This window comes from Schistocerca americana, chromosome 1 (assembly GCF_021461395.2).
Source record: "Schistocerca americana isolate TAMUIC-IGC-003095 chromosome 1, iqSchAmer2.1, whole genome shotgun sequence".
Lineage (NCBI taxonomy): Eukaryota > Metazoa > Arthropoda > Insecta > Orthoptera > Acrididae > Schistocerca > Schistocerca americana.
This window is the reverse complement of record NC_060119.1, coordinates 605,129,925-605,147,519: the sequence shown is the minus strand read 5'-3', so window position 1 is coordinate 605,147,519 and position 17,595 is coordinate 605,129,925. Positions and strand designations below refer to the sequence as shown.

The following is a 17,595-nucleotide window of genomic DNA, read 5'->3' as shown; positions in this document are numbered from 1 at the left end:
TTCATTCCTCATTACTAGAAGTGCATTCTGTTAGCAAAAAGGTGAATGGCCTTTCAGGTCATGATGCACAAATTTTAACTCTAAAAGATTTTTGTGCTGCAACACATGTTAAATATACACTCCTGGAAATTGAAATAAGAACACCGTGAATTCATTGTCCCAGGAAGGGGAAACTTTATTGACACATTCCTGGGGTCAGATACATCACATGATCACACTGACAGAACCACAGGCACATAGACACAGGCAACAGAGCATGCACAATGTCGGCACTAGTACAGTGTATATCCACCTTTCACAGCAATGCAGGCTGCTATTCTCCCATGGAGACGATCGTAGAGATGCTGGATGTAGTCCTGTGGAACGGCTTGCCATGCCATTTCCACCTGGCGCCTCAGTTGGACCAGCGTTCGTGCTGAACGTGCAGACCGCGTGAGATGACGCTTCATCCAGTCCCAAACATGCTCAATGGGGGACAGATCCGGAGATCTTGCTGGCCAGGGTAGTTGACTTACATCTTCTAGAGCACGTTGGGTGGCACGGGATACATGCGGACGTGCATTGTCCTGTTGGAACAGCAAGTTCCCTTGCCGGTCTAGGAATGGTAGAACGATGGGTTCGATGACGGTTTGGATGTACCGTGCACTATTCAGTGTCCCCTCGACGATCACCAGTGGTGTACGGCCAGTGTAGGAGATCGCTCCCCACACCATGATGCCGGGTGTTGGCCCTGTGTGCCTCGGTCGTATGCAGTCCTGATTGTGGCGCTCACCTGCACGGCGCCAAACACGCATACGACCATCATTGGCACCAAGGCAGAAGCGACTCTCATTGCTGAAGACGACACGTCTCCATTCGTCCCTCCATTCACGCCTGTCGCGACACCACTGGAGGCGAGCTGCACGATGTTGGGGCGTGAGCGGAAGACGGCCTAACGGTGTGCGGGACCGTAGCCCAGCTTCATGGAGACGGTTGCGAATGGTCCTCGCTGATACCCCAGGAGCAACAGTGTCCCTAATTTGCTGGGAAGTGGCGGTGCGGTCCCCTACGGCACTGCGTAGGATCCTACGGTCTTGGCGTGCATCCGTGCGTCGCTGCGGTCCGGTCGCAGGTCGACGGGCACGTGCACCTTCCGCCGACCACTGGCGACAACATCGATGTACTGTGGAGACCTCACGCCCCACGTGTTGAGCAATTCGGCGGTACGTCCACCCGGCCTCCCGCATGCCCACTATACGCCCTCGCTCAAAGTCTGTCAACTGCACATACGGTTCACGTCCACGCTGTCGCGGCATGCTACCAGTGTTAAAGACTGCGATGGAGCTCCGTATGCCACGACAAACTGGCTGACACTGACGGCGGCGGTGCACAAATGCTGTGCAGCTAGCGCCATTCGACGGCCAACACCGCGGTTCCTGGTGTGTCCGCTGTGCCGTGCGTGTGATCATTGCTTGTACAGCCCTCTCGCAGTGTCCGGAGCAAGTATGGTGGGTCTGACACACCGGTGTCAATGTGTTCTTTTTTCCATTTCCAGGAGTGTAGTTATCAACTTTTTAGGAAAGCTGATCCAGTTGCTGTAGAGACCTTTGTAAGCCTTATCAAGGAACAAGAGTGACAAAATGTTTATAGTGCTGATACAGTAGACGATAAATATAATGCTTTCCTCAAGACTTTTCTCGTGCTCTTTGAAAGTTGCCTTCCGTTAGAACATTCAAAACAGGGTACTAGCACAAACAGGCAGCCTGGGTGGCTGACTAAAGGGATAAAAATATCTTGTAGAACAAAGTGGCAATTATATCAAAACGTTAGAAACAGTCACAATCTAAATGCAGCAGCCCATTACAAACAGTATTGTAAGGTGCTTAAAAAAGTTATTAGGAAGGCAAAAAGTATGTGGTACGCAGATACAATAGCTAAGTCTCAGGATAAAATTAAAACCATATGGTCAGTCGTAAAGGAAGTGGCTGGTCTGCAGAGACAAGTCGAGGATATAGAATCGGTGCGTAGTGGGAATGTCCGTGTTACTGATAAGTCACATATATGTACAGTATTTAATAGTCACTTTCTGAAAATAGCAGGTGAACTAAATAGAAACCTAGTCCCAACAGGGAATTATATAGTGCTCGTAGAAAAAAGTGTTCCGAGACTGTTACGTGAAATGCTCCTCCATGATGCTGGCAAGAGGAAGATTGAGTTAATAATTAAATCACTAAAGACCAAGAACTCTCGTGGATATGACGGGGTATCTAGCGGAATACTGAAGTATTGTTCTATGTATGTTAGCCCAGTACTTAGCCATATCTGTAACTTTTCCTTTAGGAGTGGTCGGTTTCCTGACCGATTAAAGTACTCGGTAGTGAAGCCACTTTATAAAAAGGGAGACAGGGATAATGTTGACAGTTATAGACCTATTTCTATGCCATTGGTGTTAGCTAAGGTTATTGAGAGGGTTGTATACACAAGGTTACTGGAGCATTTAAATTCACATAATTTGCTGTCAAATGTACAGTTTGGTTTTAGAAATGGCTTAACAACTGAAAATGCTATATTCTCTTTTCTCTGTGAGGTTTTGGACAGATTAAATAAAAGGTTGCGGACGTTAGGTGTTTTCTTTGATTTAACGAAGGCTTTTGACTGTGTTGACTACAAAATATTACTGCAAAAGTTGGACCACTATGAAGTAAGGGGAGTAGCTTACAATTGGTTCGCCTCTTCCTTTAAGAACAGAAAGCAGAAGGTAATTCTCCGCAGTGTTGAGAGTGGTAGTAATGTTCAGTCCCATTGGGGCACTGTTAAGTGGGGCGTTCCCCAAGGGTCGGCGCTGGGGCCACTGCTGTTTCTTATTTATATAAATGATATGCCTTCTAGTATTACAGGTGATTCAAAAATATTTCTGTTTGCTGATGACACCAGCTTGGTAGTGAAGGATCTTGGGTGTAATATTGAAACATTATCAAATAATGTAGTTCATGAAATAAGTTCGTGGCTTGTGGAAAATAATTTGATGCTAAATCACAGTAAGACTCAGTTTTTACAGTTTCTAACTCACAATTCAACAAGAACTGATATTTTGATCAGACAGAGTCGGCATATTAAAGCGAGACCGAACAGTTCAAGTTCCTAGGTGTTCGGATAGATAGTAAGCTGTTGTGGAAAGTCCATGTTCAAGATCTTGTTCAGAAACTGAAAGCTACTTTATTTACCATTAGAACAGTATCTGAAATAAGTGACATTTCAACACGAAAAGTAGTCTACTTCGCATATTTTCATACGCTTATGTCATATGGTATTATTTTTTGGGGTAATTCTTCTGATTCAAAAAGGGTATTTTTGGGTCAAAAACGGGCTGTTCGAGCTATGTGTGGCGTAAGTTCGAAAACCTCTTGTTGACCCCTATTCAATAGTCTGGGTATTTTGACATTGCCCTCACAGTATATATTTTCTTTAATGTCGTTTGGTGTTAGCAATATTAGCCTATTCCTAAGAGTTAGCAGCTTTCACTCAGTTAATACTAGGCAGAAATCAAATCTGCATGTGGAATGCACTTCCTTGACTCTTGTGCAGAAAGGAGTGCAGTATTCTGCTGCATCCATTTTCAATAAGCTACCACAAGAACTCAAAAATCTTAGCAGTAACCCAACCACTTTTAAGTCTAAACTGAAAAGTTTCCTCATTTCTCCCTCCTTCTATTCTGTCGAGGAGCTCCTGGAAGAGCTAAAAAATTAAGCAAATTCCAGTGTTACATTGTTGATTTTCTTTATTTAAACTTAGACTTGTCGCCTGAATACGTTTCTTATGTTTCGTTTTATCTGTTTCTACAATCGTGTTATAATTTCATGTATTGACTCGTTCCATGACCATGGAGACTTCTCCTTAATGTGGTCCCACGGAACAATAAATAAATAAATGATAAGTCTCATAGTAGGATACAAATATCTTTTTCATGTGGTTTCACAAAAGACTTTTGCTTCCATATTTTATTTACACCCTTGGATATGATCAGAACAAAGGAAACTTGTTTGAGCGTGTTATTGCTCAACCGCTACCTTTGTGATAATCACAAAAGCAGTGGCAGAGTGCATACACACACGAATGTGCTCATGGGTTTGTCTCTTTGTTCCGATCAATCCAGTGGTGTAAATAAAACATGGAAGCCAAAGTCTTTCATGAAGCCACACTAAAAAGAAATTTGTGTCCTAATATGTGACTTATTATTGACAATAATTATAAAATTATGGTAAATAAAGCCTGTAACACGGTGTTAGTTAAAACACTGAAGTTGGCAGTCTTTGTTAACAGAGAACAGTAAGCATGAAATCTACAGCTTGTTGGTGACAAGGAGGTCACTTGGCTCAGGGAAGTTCTGGGTAAGAAATAGGGTGGAAATTGTCTTTACGTTATGAGCATCTTGAGGAGAAATTTTTACATCTGACACTAGGTTGTACCAGTCTAATACTGTGCACCTGGTATGGATTACCACATTTCATGTGAAAGTAACAACAATTTGTAAAGCCTGTTGTAGAGATGGCTATCTTCAAAAGTGGTGTTTGTGTAAATGACTGTAATTAAATGAAAGCTATTGTAATACAACACAATGAGCAGAACGAAGGTTGCTACCAGAGTCACTATTGTCAGATCGTGAGTACTTTCTCACCTTTCCAGACACTGTGAACCTATAATACAGACGGCCGTGACTGAACAGGCCGAAAATGAAAATCTTGCTACCTGTGCTAACATGATTTAATACAATCTATAACTTTGCATATAGTCTTCATTTTCTGCTTTATTCAAAGGCTGACTTTGAACAGACATACAATGCAATTTTTGCAGAAATATGTCTGAAAATCTGTGTTAAAGGTCGTGATAATGTCAGAGTTAATGTCAAAGTTAACTTAAATAATGCAATCTATGTATTACTAAACAATACTTCAAAGTGTGAAATGATCCTTTATTTACATGAGCCAATAGTAACTGAAGTTCCGAACCATTGGCAGTTACAAATATGCATAGGCAAGAGCCATCAATTGTCTAGGGTCAACACTTGACATTAGCTTGTTGCACTGATACGATTAACATTCTAGTAATAGTGTCTAATTCACTTTCTAAATGAGTTCAGTGGATGTATGCTTATATAGAAAATTAAGAAAAAAAATCCATAGGCTTTGTGTGGCAATAACAGTTCAATCAAGGCAAAATATGCAATTTATAACTTACGTGCTGTTAGAATGTTTTTGGACAGTGGTGAAAATGGCAGGAAACTGTTGTCTACAGCAAAATGAATAGGTAAACACAGTGTTCTCAGAGATTAGCCTAATGATGATGGATTGATATATGTTGACATTCATTGTTCAACATTTTGTAAATGTTTTAAACAGCTCTGTACACTTGGAGTTACTAATACAGTATTTTACCCTAAATTGATTAACATACTTTTCCAGTTTACTACACTCTGCACGTCTTTCATGTAGTAAAATAACAGCTGATCAGTGTAAAAATTTGGTGTTACCTTGATGCCCCTAAATGTGATGTTGAAGAAATTGGAAACTCTCAAAGTATGGCTTTTGAATCATAGGCACATTTGAAGAAAGAAACATTTTGGTTATTTTATTTTTATTTTATATTTTGGTTCTTTCTCTTACAAGTGTCTGGGGTTTCAATTTTGTTCCACTAAAGCCTTAATATACAACCAGAGTTTATCAGGGTTTTGAGACAGGCTCCGTGACAATATTTTACTCATAATAACTTGAAGGCTTCATCCATTGCCCCTCTAGTAGCTGAACATGTTTAATTTAACTCTGTCTATAGGCAGAGTTATGGTTTGTTTTGTATCTATTGTACAGGAGACACTATTTTGTAGAAACTTCTGATATTGTTTGTGTACCAAGGAGGATATCTACCCTCATTAATTATTCTGCTAAGTGCGTATATTTCTATAGCTTGTTCACTATTCACTTAAACTTGATTGACTGTACCCTCTGTGTTCACTGTCTGAATCAAATGATACTAGCTTCTGTCTGAGAAATAATTTGATCTCCTTCTTATCACTTTTACCAAACAGGTGAATATTTTTTGCATACTTTTGTATGGTTGGAGACACAGAATTATAGAACAGTATCATAGACGTCCATCTGCTATGGGATCCTAATATCTGTCTGCCTGTCTGCAGGGATTACAGCGCATATTTTGTGATCAAACATTCTGGCACATTCTGAGGTAAAGAAAAGTCTCTTGAAGAAACATCATGGACTCAGAGAAACCACGTGCGAGAAACAGCGCTTGCTTTATATGACTAAAGGAATATGGGCTAATAGATCCTGATACGTTATATTGGCTGGTGATTGTTCAACAGAAAGAGAGTAACATGCATGGCAGCTCTCTTTAAACCTGGATAGATGCAAGGCGATGCATGACCAAAGAGAGAGAATCCAATATTACCCCATTATGAACACTCTGAACATGTCGCATCATAATAAGATTTTTGAGGTTACACAGAGAATCAGTATGAAATGAGGTGACCAGGTAAAATCAGTAGTAGGAAAGGCAACTAAAAGTAGTAGATTTTTTTGGAATGGTTCTGGGAAAATAAAGTGTATCTGTAGGACGATTGAGGACAATGTGACTGATCCTATACAACAGTTTGACCAATTCTAGAGTAATGGTAAAGTGTTTGGAGTTGTAATGAAGTAGGCATGACAGCAGACATTAAGTGATCTCGGAGACGTGCTGCCAGGATCACAACAGGTCAATATCCCATATAAAAATGTAATAGGAATGCTTGGGGAATGTAAATATGAATCCATGAGAGGGGTAAGGGGGTGTAAAGAGACATGCAGACAGTCATCTTTTCCTGCACTCAGTTCATGAATGGAATGAAAACTGATAGGAAAGGCAAATGGTCGACTCTGGTTTATTGGGAGAATTTTACGAAGGAGAGGTTCAGCTGTATAAGAGACCACACACAGGAGACTGGTGCGACCTATTGTTGACTGCTGTGTGTGTTTCGGATCCCTACCAGGTTGGACTGAAGGAAGACAATGCAATTCAGAGGAGTTCCGCTAGATTTATTACTAGTAGTTTCAAATGAAATGTATGTGTTACGGAAATGCTTTGGGAACTCAAATGGGTGTTCTGTTTGGGAAACACTATTGAGAAAATTTAGAGCACTGGCATTTGAAGTGACTGCCGAGTGATTCTACTGCTCCAACATACATCACATGTAAGGATCACGAAGATAAAATATGAGAAATTAGGGCCCATACAGAGGCAAGCAGACAGTCGTTTTTTCCGTACTCTATTTGTGTGTGGAACAGGAGGAGAAATGACAAGTAGAGGTACAGGGTACCCTCTGCCACACACCTTACGGTGGCTTGCGGAGTATCTTTTTGGATATAAATCTGACTAGCCATCACTCAGTGACAAGTGGTAGGTGGACCCCTCTGCTTTTGAGGGGAGTTAGAACAGATTTCCCCCCCCCCCCCCCCCCCCCCCCCCCCCACATTGAATGAAATGATACACATATCACTTATAAACTCACATGGGAAGTATTTTATTTTATTTTTTTAATATAATGTACACTGGTTGAAAATAAAATTTCTACATGCATTGCTTCAAGATCTAATAAAATCGGTAATTATTTTTAATATAGAAGACTGTGGATTGCTGTGTTACAAAGGTTAAATCACGTGTTTGTATTGATAGCACTGTCAAAAACAGTATCGTATCATTTCATAGTATAAATACCCATTGTATGTCAAAATGCTAATGTTTTTCTGAAGAAAAGTGACAAGTAGATTGGTAAATCTCTCAAAAAGTAAAGTATGATGCCAAAACGAAGTGTTTTTAAGAAACGGGGGTTTCATGGTAATAGATTTTCAAATAAAGGGAAACATTGTGTTCAACATGTTGCATGTGAAGTTACAGACAATGAAATACAGGCAAACTTGTCAGTATCTAGAAAAACACCAATTAGTGCTTCGAAGATCAAAATACAATGTCGTAATGCACAGTTTTCTCAAAACGAAAGTGATGTAAATGGTAGATTAGGTTAGGTTATATTATATTCTGATAGATTTACACACCCTAACAACAGTGTTAGGTGAATGTATGTGTTGTAAAATATGTGAAGGGCCAGTAAGTTTACATGAAGACAGTGAGGTTTCAAATGGACTAGCCGGGAATCTTATCATTAATTGTGCCAGTTGTAAATATACTCATTCATTTTGGAATTCTTATAAGTGTAAAGATAATTATTTTGTGGTAAATGTTAGGTGGTTTTATGGATTGAGAGCTATCAGCAAAGGACACACTGCTGCAGAAACAATTTGTGCTGTAATGAATATGCCACGCCCATGACTAGTATAAAAGATTTATTGGAGTTGCTGTGGAATCTGTTGCATGCTAGTCAATGAAGGGTGCTGCAAACGAAGCTGTTGAAATAAGTGATGGTATGACTGGCATACCAGTAGCTTTTGATGCCACTTGGCAGAAGTGCGGCTACAGTTCTAAGAATTCTGTTGATACGGTGACCAGTGTGGATACTAGAAAGGTAATGGATTCCAGATTTTAACCAAACATTGTTATACGTGTAAATCATGGAATGAAGAAGGTTATATCTGTGACAGAAATTATGAAGGAACAAGTGGTGGTATGGAGGCCTCTGCAGCTATTGAAATTTTTAGTCGATCTGTGAACGAAAGGGGAGTGTGTTACACTAAGTTCTTAGATGACGGAGACTCAAAAGCATATAACAGTGTAGTAGCCGCATTCCAGTTTTGTGACAATCTTCTCACCAGAAGATTATCACAAAACTGGAATGCGTTGGTCATGTCCAGAAGAGGATGGGCACCAAGTTAGGTTAGGTTAGATTAGATTAGTTTTTCTTTTCGTTCCATAGATCCGTGCTAAGGAGATCCTTGTGGATGTGGAATATGTGTATTTTTTTTGTTTTTAAAAGCTGAAATAACAATATTAATAGTATGAATATACACAATACATCCTGGACCTGATTCATGCTGCAATTACCACAGTGCCCAGTACCCAAACAGTTCATACAGCCATGAACATTCCACCCCAGCAGCAATCATGGCTATCATAAAACCTATTTACAGAGACCTGGCAAATCTTGAATTACTGAAGAAGTGTCTGCATGGTCAGACTCAAAATCCCAATTCGTCATTCGATAATCTTATATAGACATGCTTACCAAAAAATGTTTTTGTTGGAATGAAGACACTAAAGTGGGGGGTCAGTGATACTGTTACTGCTTTTAATGATGGCAACATTGGTAGGATGAAAGTGCTACAGCATATGGGAATTAATCCTGGAGCAAACTGCATCACAGAACTTGAATGGTTGTATAATGTTCACATTGATAAAGCAGGGTAAGCAGCACAATTGGCCACTAAGGAGTCCAGAACGAAGAAAAGGAGGAAAAACTTGGAAAAAAATCAAGAGGACGATATATAGTATGGTGCAGGGTGCTTCTTAAGCATATATTGAGTTACAGTCTTTTGAAACTTTAGAAGCCGTTCCTGAAAATTTACATTTTCTATTGCATTTTCCCTAAATCTCAGAAACCACTTCGAGTAGAGTATTCAAATTTTCAGGAAGCAATAACATACACATACTGAGTCTACTGGACTAAAAGAACATAATGTTATGTATAATTAAAAATATTTAGGATAACATACAAAAAAAGTACACAAAATTTTGACCATGTAATTAAAAATTTGTATTTCTGAAAGCAGTGGCTGAAATGCAATTATTGTAATCCAGAAGACTCGGAACATAAAGTTTAATGTCCTGTAAAAGTTCCATGTCAGTGGCTACAGTGGTTCCTGAAATACAGGGAAACCAAGTCACTAAATTTAACGTTGTCGGGATAGGGTGTTCCAACTCCCCTTAAATAGTACATCAAGATCTGGTGCCATTTTATGAACATTTTTGCAAGGAATCACCAATCTACACTACTGGCCATTAAAATTGCTTCACCACGAAGATGATGTGCTACTGATGCGAAATTTAACGGACAGGAAGAAGATGCTGTGATATGCAAATGATTAGCTTTTCAGAGCATTCACACAAGGTTGGCACCGGTGGCGACATCTACAACGTGCTGACATGAGGAAAGTTTCCAACCGATTTCTCATACTCAAACAGCAGTTGACCAGTGTTGCCTTGTGAAATGTTGTTTGTGATGCCTCGTGTAAGGAGGAGAAATGCATACCATCACATTTCCGACTTTGATATAGATCGGATTGTATGGATAAAGGTCGGATTGTAGCCTGTCACGATTGCGGCTTATCTTATTGCAATATTGCTGTTAGCGTTGGTTGAGATCCAATGACTGTTAGCAGAATATGGAATCGGTGGGTTCAGGAGGGTAAAATGGAACGCCATGCTGGATCCCAATGACCTCGTATCACTAGCAGTCGAGAAGACAGGCATCTCATCCGCATGGCTGCAACGGATCGTGCAGCCATGTCTCGATCCCTGAGTCAACAGATGGGGACGTTTGCAAGGCGACAACCACCTGCACGAACAGTGCGACGACATTTGCAGCAGCATGGACTATCAGCTCGGAGGCCATAGCTGCGGTTACCCTTGATGCTGCATCACAGACAGGAGCGCCTGCGATGGTGTACTCAACGACGAACCTGGGTACACAAATGGCATAACGTCACTTTTTCGGATGAATCGAGGTTCTGTTTACAGCATCATGATGGTCGCATCCGTGTTTGGCGACATTGTGGTGAATGCACATTCGAAGCATGTATTCGTCATCGCCATACTGGCGTATCACCCGGCGTGATGGTATGGGGTGCCATTGGTTACACGTCTGTCACCTCTTGTTCGCATTGACGACACTTTGAACAGTGGATGTTACATTTCAGATGTGTTAAGACCCATGCGCTACCCTTCATTCGATCCTGCGAAACCCTACATTTCAGCAGGGTAATGCACGACCGCATGTTTCAGGTCCTGTACGGGCCTTTCTGGATACAGAAAATGTTCGACTGCTGCTCTGGCCAGCACATTGTCCAGATCTCTCACCAATTGAAAATGTCTGGTCAATGGTGGCCGAGCAACTGGCTCGTCACAATACGCCAGTTACTACTCTTGATAAACTGTGGTATCATGTTGAAGCTGCATGGGCAGCTGTACTTGTACAAGCCATCCAAGCTCTGACTCAATTCCCAGGTGTATCAAGGCTGTTATTACCGCCAGAGGTGGTTGTTCTGGGTACTGATTTCTCAGGATCTATGCACCCAAATTGCGTGAAGATGTAATCACATGTCAGTTCTAGTATAATATATTTGTCCAATGAATACCCATTTATCATTTGCATTTCTTCTTGGTGTAGCAATTTTAATGGCCAGCAGTGTATCATAGGTATATTTTGAAGTCTGACATGTATTTTGGAGTCCTCTGTAGCAGTTGGATAGTGTCTGTCCTTCTGTGTGCAAATCATACTGGTTTCTGCTTTAACAGGTACTGGTTTCTGATCCAGTTCTTCCATGTAACTCAAAACTAGCATCCCATGGTTATTTCCAAAGACAATGCCACACATTGTGAGGTTAGTCATAATACCAGGGACGGGGCTCTTTGCGTTCACCTTCCCAAACAGTTGTGAGAAGGATCCAAGTATGGCCTCAGGCATTGCTTGTTTCGACATCAGCTGGTCAGCAGCTGGTTGCACATTGTGACCTCAACTGCTGTTGACATGACCTCTTTATTATGACACCTCAGGCATGTACACTGAGTGCACATAGTTCCCCTTTCTGACACTTGCTGCAATTATTTACTGCATGTTTTAACTGCCAACGGCTAATGGACCTCTCCACCACCTCATTTTCTTTGGCCTGACATGTGATGTACACTATGTGATCAAAAGTATCTGGAAGTGACTTACAAGTTCATGGTGCCCTCCATCGGTAATGCTGGAATTCAATATGGTGTTGGCCCACCCTTAGCCCTAGGATGACAGCTTCCACTGTCACAGGCATATATTCACTCAGGAGCTGGAAGGTATCTTGGGGAATGGGAGTTTATTCTTCATGGAGTCCTGCACTGAGGAGAGGTGTCGATGTCAGTCGGTGAGGCCTGGCACGAAGTTGGCGTTCCAAAACGTCCCAAAGGTGTTCTATAGGATTCAGGTCAGCACTCTGTGCAGGCCAGTCCATTACAGGATGTTATTATCTTGCAACCACTCTGCCATAGGCCGTGCACAAATGAACAGGCGCTCAATAGTGTTGAAAGATGCAGTCACCATCCGCGTATTGCTCTTCAGCAGTGGGAAGCAAGAAGGTGCTTAAAACATCAATGTAGGCCTGTGCTGTGAATGTCCCATGCAAAACAACAATGGGTGCAAGCCTCCTCCATGAAAAACACAACCACACCATAATACCTCCACCTCTGAATATCATTGCTGGCACTACACATGCTGGCAGATGATGATCACTGGACAATCGCCATACCCACACCCTGCCATCGGGTTGCCCCATTGTGTGCTGTGATTCGTCACTCCACACAACATTTTTCCACTGTTCAAGCATTCAATGTTTACGCTCCTTACACCAAGCGAGGCGACGGTTGGCATTTACTGGCGTGATGTGTGGCTTATGAGCAGCTACTCGACAATGAAATCCAAGATTACTCACCTCCAGCCAACCTGTCATAGTACTTGCAGTGGGTCCTAATGCAGTTTGCAATTCCTGTGTGATGGTATGCCTGTTACACATTACTACCTTCTTCAACTGTCAGTGGACCCTGTCAGTCAACAGACGAGGTGGGCTTGTACGCTTTTGTGCTGTACGTGTCCCTTCACGTTTCCACTTCAGTATCACATAGAAAACAGTGGACCTAGGGATGTTTAGGGGTGTGGAAATCTCGCGCACAGACTTATGATGCAAGTGACACCCAATCATCTGACCACATTTGAAGTCTATGAATACCGTGGAGTGCCCCATTCTGCTCTCTCACGATGTCTAATGACTTCTGTGGTCACTGATATGGAGTACCTGGCAGTAGGTGGCAGCACAAGGCACATAGTATGAAAAATGTATGTTTCTGGGGGTGTCCCTATGCTTTTGATCACATAGTGTATATTTCTTACCAACTGCGTAAGTATATTACACTGGCTCAGATCCTTGTCAGTTGCTGACAGCATTTTATACATGTTTGGAAGGGAACTGCGCGTTTATGGATGTTCTATTCTGGACTCTTTCCCTTCATTGCTATCCTGTACATTGTACCGCCACACACATTGAACTGGATGGACATGTTGCAAGAAACTTTCATGGGAAGGAAACAGCATTTGTGAGATTACATAATATTGTGAGTAGTTTGAACATCATAGGTAAATTCATTTTAATAGTTCTCCCAGCACACCCATTTGCAACAGCTTTCAGCTGCAAAAGTCGAAGCACCTTTCAAGTAAGCACAGATTTCAGCTGACTCATTCTCGTTGGGTTCTATTCTATTGAATGTATAATCCACAATTATACTAAGGAGTCTCATGGAAGAACACTGGCAGGTTAAATAAAATGCCCGACAGTAGCAAATGAAACCAAAAATTTGTGTGTGCAAGCTTTAGAAATATGCACCAAATTAAAAATAAATAAATAAATAAAATAAAATAAATAAAAAGTGATAAATAAAAGGTTAAACAAAAGGTTAAACAAACCATGTCCCCTATTTGAATTGCAGTTCTACAGAACATGTAGGTTGAATCTGTTTGCTGAAAATTTAATGCATTTTATGTTTGAGGCTCGACAATGGACAAAAGACATAGCGCTAATTGCATAAACAAACATAGGGACTACAGGAAATTGTGTTCTGAAACAATATAGAAGTGCATTCATTAGTAAAGTACTCCAATGAAGGTCATATAATGCAGAACACACAATACTTGTGAAATATAAAAAAGTCTCGTAATATGTATTTAACCGTGTTACCATTAGTGAAAAAATAACGAGATACAACTGTCACATTTTGTAAGATGCTGGAATGTTGATCTGCACTAAGCATTATTCTGTTGTAGTGAAGGTTGCCATTTACTAATGTAAAGAAGTGATTGCAAATGTGATGTAATTGTGTTAGTAGTACATGTAGTAAGATGCTGGAATGTTCATTTGGACTAAGTAACAATTTTGTTGTAATGAAGGTTCCCATGTTCCACACCCAGGAGGATTCCCTCTTTTATGGGTCTATGGAATGAATAATTAATCTAATCTAATCTAATTTTCTAATATAAAGCAGTTATTGCAAATGTAATACAAATGGAAGGGGTGGGGATATTGGTAGCTGAAAAAGTAAATAACAAGAAACTGAAAAATGTACTAAAAGTAAGGACAGATAGTATGATGTCGCATGAGGAATGATAGAGTAATTCAACTTTACATATAAAAGTATTCAAATACAAAGTCTTTTGTTTCTAAAATCATAACTATTGTCTTTTCTTAAAACATTTACATTATTATTGTGTCCTGATCAGTATAAGTACACACATTTCCCTGATTTTTTAATATCATCATCATCATTACATTACCTTTTGTTCCTGTATGTATAAAGTATTTCCTCCAAAATTAATTTTCAAACTCTTGAGTTGTTATCTCTGACAGTGTGTAGCAAATTATTGCAGAATGCTAGCAATAGTGGAATGACAACAATTTCTGATTGGAATGAATCTGAATGAATGTAGAGTATACAGGTGTACAAATTTTTAATTATTTTGCAACTAATCAGAGATGAGAGCAATTTTCCATAAAAAAAACATCACATGAATTCAAAGGTTTAAATGTCCTTTATTGTTTTTGTGTTTAACAGAAATTTTAGCTTGACATATACTGTTTTACCCGATTGTAAGATGAGGTTTTTTCCCAAATTCATCATTCAGAAGATATTGAGTGGTCTTACAATTGAAGATCAAGCTATTGCTGCTGAGGTCAATGTTTTTATATTGTTCAATAGATTAATATAGGGGTCGTCTCACGTTAAATGATGAAGCTTTGGCTATTGAGGTTGTGTACAAATTTATTTTGGACAATCCTCAAGGGTAGGGCATATCACACAATACTTGCCTTCGAATAGGCTTGAGATTTCCCGATATACACGATACACCAAAGCACTCTATACAGTATCAAACTTGCTCGAACAAACACGTGATATTTGGCTCATAGTGCTAGTGCAAGAGATTGCGAGAAACAATGAACTAGCCACTACAATAGTCTGACGCTATGCTTAAAAATTGACATTTTCATGAAACACAGGAGGAAATAACATTAAATTCTATCAATTCACAACCTTTTGTTGTCTTCAACAGATTTGCAGTAAAAGCTGACATGTATGGATATCGTATACATACATTTATGTGGCTTTTTAATTAAAGATAACAATCACAGGCAAAAATCTAATCCTCAAAAACAATTACTTGATTCCAAACCCAAGTTAGTGTCTTATTTGGTTATGGGAAGGTAATAATTTATGAAGTGCTTTGCAGATGAGAAATTTGGTTGCTGTACACGTATTAGAATACTGGAGAAAATCGTTATCAGCTTTTAATCAGGCTTAGAACAAGAAGAAGACATTCAGATGAAAAGAGAAGGAAAATTAATCCAGAATGAAATGTCCAATAAATGAAATAAATCATTAAAATGGACTGTAATTGTCGTCACGATAATAAAGTACGGTGTAAAGACCTGTTATGGAGATAACAGACAGGCAGACATCACAAGATTGGAAGATGAGCGGAAGTTCAATAATTGGACTGAATAGTGATTGCGATCATATATTTCTGTATTAGTTGCAGTTGTTACATATGACCTGCACCCTAGAAGATATTGCCGTCCATGTTCATTGTTGCTCAACTCCAGCACAATGGAAAGTTCAAGGGAGCAGTGACCCAGCTTGGCTGAGAACTGCAGTGAGTGTTGAGCAGCCAGAAATTTGTCACACTTTGGCTTTTTATGAACATATACAATGTTTGAACTGCGGTTTTCCTGCATCCATTTGTACTCAGAATCAAGTTGTCCTTAAAATTGTATAAATACTCAATGATAGCGTACATTTTTGCAAGAGACGCTAAAAGTGTATTGGGGGCCAGTGGCGTACTTACGTGTTTCATGCAGCAATGTTGTCAATGCTTACTGTGCAGTGTGATGGGAACAATTGGGGGTGTGTCAGCTCAAGCTGCTGGTTCTACACAGTCAACGAGAGAGTGGCACACAGACTGCATGCTTGGAAGCAAGAGACGTTGTAACATTCTCACATCAGTATAGAAAAGAAATCTGCTGTGTGTCCAGTAAAAAATAACTGTGTTCTCAGGTCCCATCATAACCACCACCTCAGAAATCGCAACATATTCGGAAGAAACAGCCAAATATTTGTGACAATGGAGATATACATTTCATAGCTGTCCTGTTTGGATTTTGTTGTTGTTGTTGTTGTTGGTGTTGGTGTTGGTGGTGGTGGTGGTGGTGGTGGTGATTAAAAATAGTGATACCACAGACAACAGGCTAAATAAACAAAAAAAGCAGTGAAGACCAAAATTAATGTAAACAATTTCCTTTCATTTATTTTATTTCTCCTTGTATTATCAATCTGTAGAATCAATAAATGGCATAAATTTAGAATAAGTGTAATGTTAACTTTTTAGACAGATCCCTTACATCAGCAAAAGTTTGTAATTTTGATCAGTCAATGTATGCTAAAAAATAAATTTTTCTCAAGGAACCTCTTAAAAAAGGGGTCATCTTACACTTGGGTAAGTACAGTATATCAAAACTGTAGTTTCATTGTTTTTTATATATAATTTTTTAAATCAATCCTGTCTACAGGTTTTTCAATTCTGTCTTGAGTAGAAACTGCAAATGGAATAATACTTGATTTGTGCTTGCTTTTAGTAAACAGTTGGTTTAAATAGTTAGCCTAGAGCTGTGAAGATACTCTAAATGTAAGTCTTTGTGTTTCAGGTTCTGTACAGTGCCAAAAATGCAGTTCACCGCAGCAAGTTTGGAACTGAAATGCCGTGGTCATATAACGATTAAGACTTAAAGATGGGTAATGCAGTTTTCATAGCTTTAACAAAACTGCTTTTTACTTTTAACGTAATAATGACTGATAAAAGATACTTTTAAGATGGTTCTATGTATTAACAGAAGACAAAGACCTATTTGCTTTTTTATAGTGTGCAAATGTATTATTTTTCCTTGTAATACTCTATTTTGGAATGTACAGCCTTTTTGTACTTGAGAATATGTACCTGCCATTCTTAATACAAAATTAAGAATGATGCTCTCTCTGTGTTAATTATTACATCCTTAAGTTCCCTTCCAAATCGAGACAAATTTTAATATTAGTTGAAGTCAAAGAGGAACATGGTAGTAATTCTGAATAATGTATTTCATTCAGTCTGAGAATACTAGTAAGGAGTTATTTGTTGTTGCAAATGGCACCACAGTAGGAAGCTTCTACATTCCAAATTTTGGACATCAACAAATATGGCAACTTCTGAAGATTACCTGCAAATGTCCCATTCCTGACAAAAGTATTGAGTTGGCTCGTAGGTTCATAGCATTTTCTCATAAGTTTAATAGA

General features: G+C 39.6%; 1 protein-coding gene across 8 annotated transcripts in view; it reads left to right on the top strand.

The window, feature by feature from the left end:
- The window catches only part of LOC124607049 (histone deacetylase 6), a 325,114-nt gene extending 307,824 nt beyond the window's left edge, over nucleotides 1-17,290 (top strand). For all 8 annotated transcript variants that reach the window (XM_047139236.1, XM_047139241.1, XM_047139228.1 and 5 more), the window contains one exon: nucleotides 16,971-17,290. In XM_047139236.1, the coding sequence (XP_046995192.1) occupies nucleotides 16,971-17,045 (75 nt within the window). In that variant the 3' untranslated portion in view covers nucleotides 17,046-17,290. The remainder of the gene's footprint in view (nucleotides 1-16,970) is intronic.
- Nucleotides 17,291-17,595: the final 305 nt, after the last annotated feature.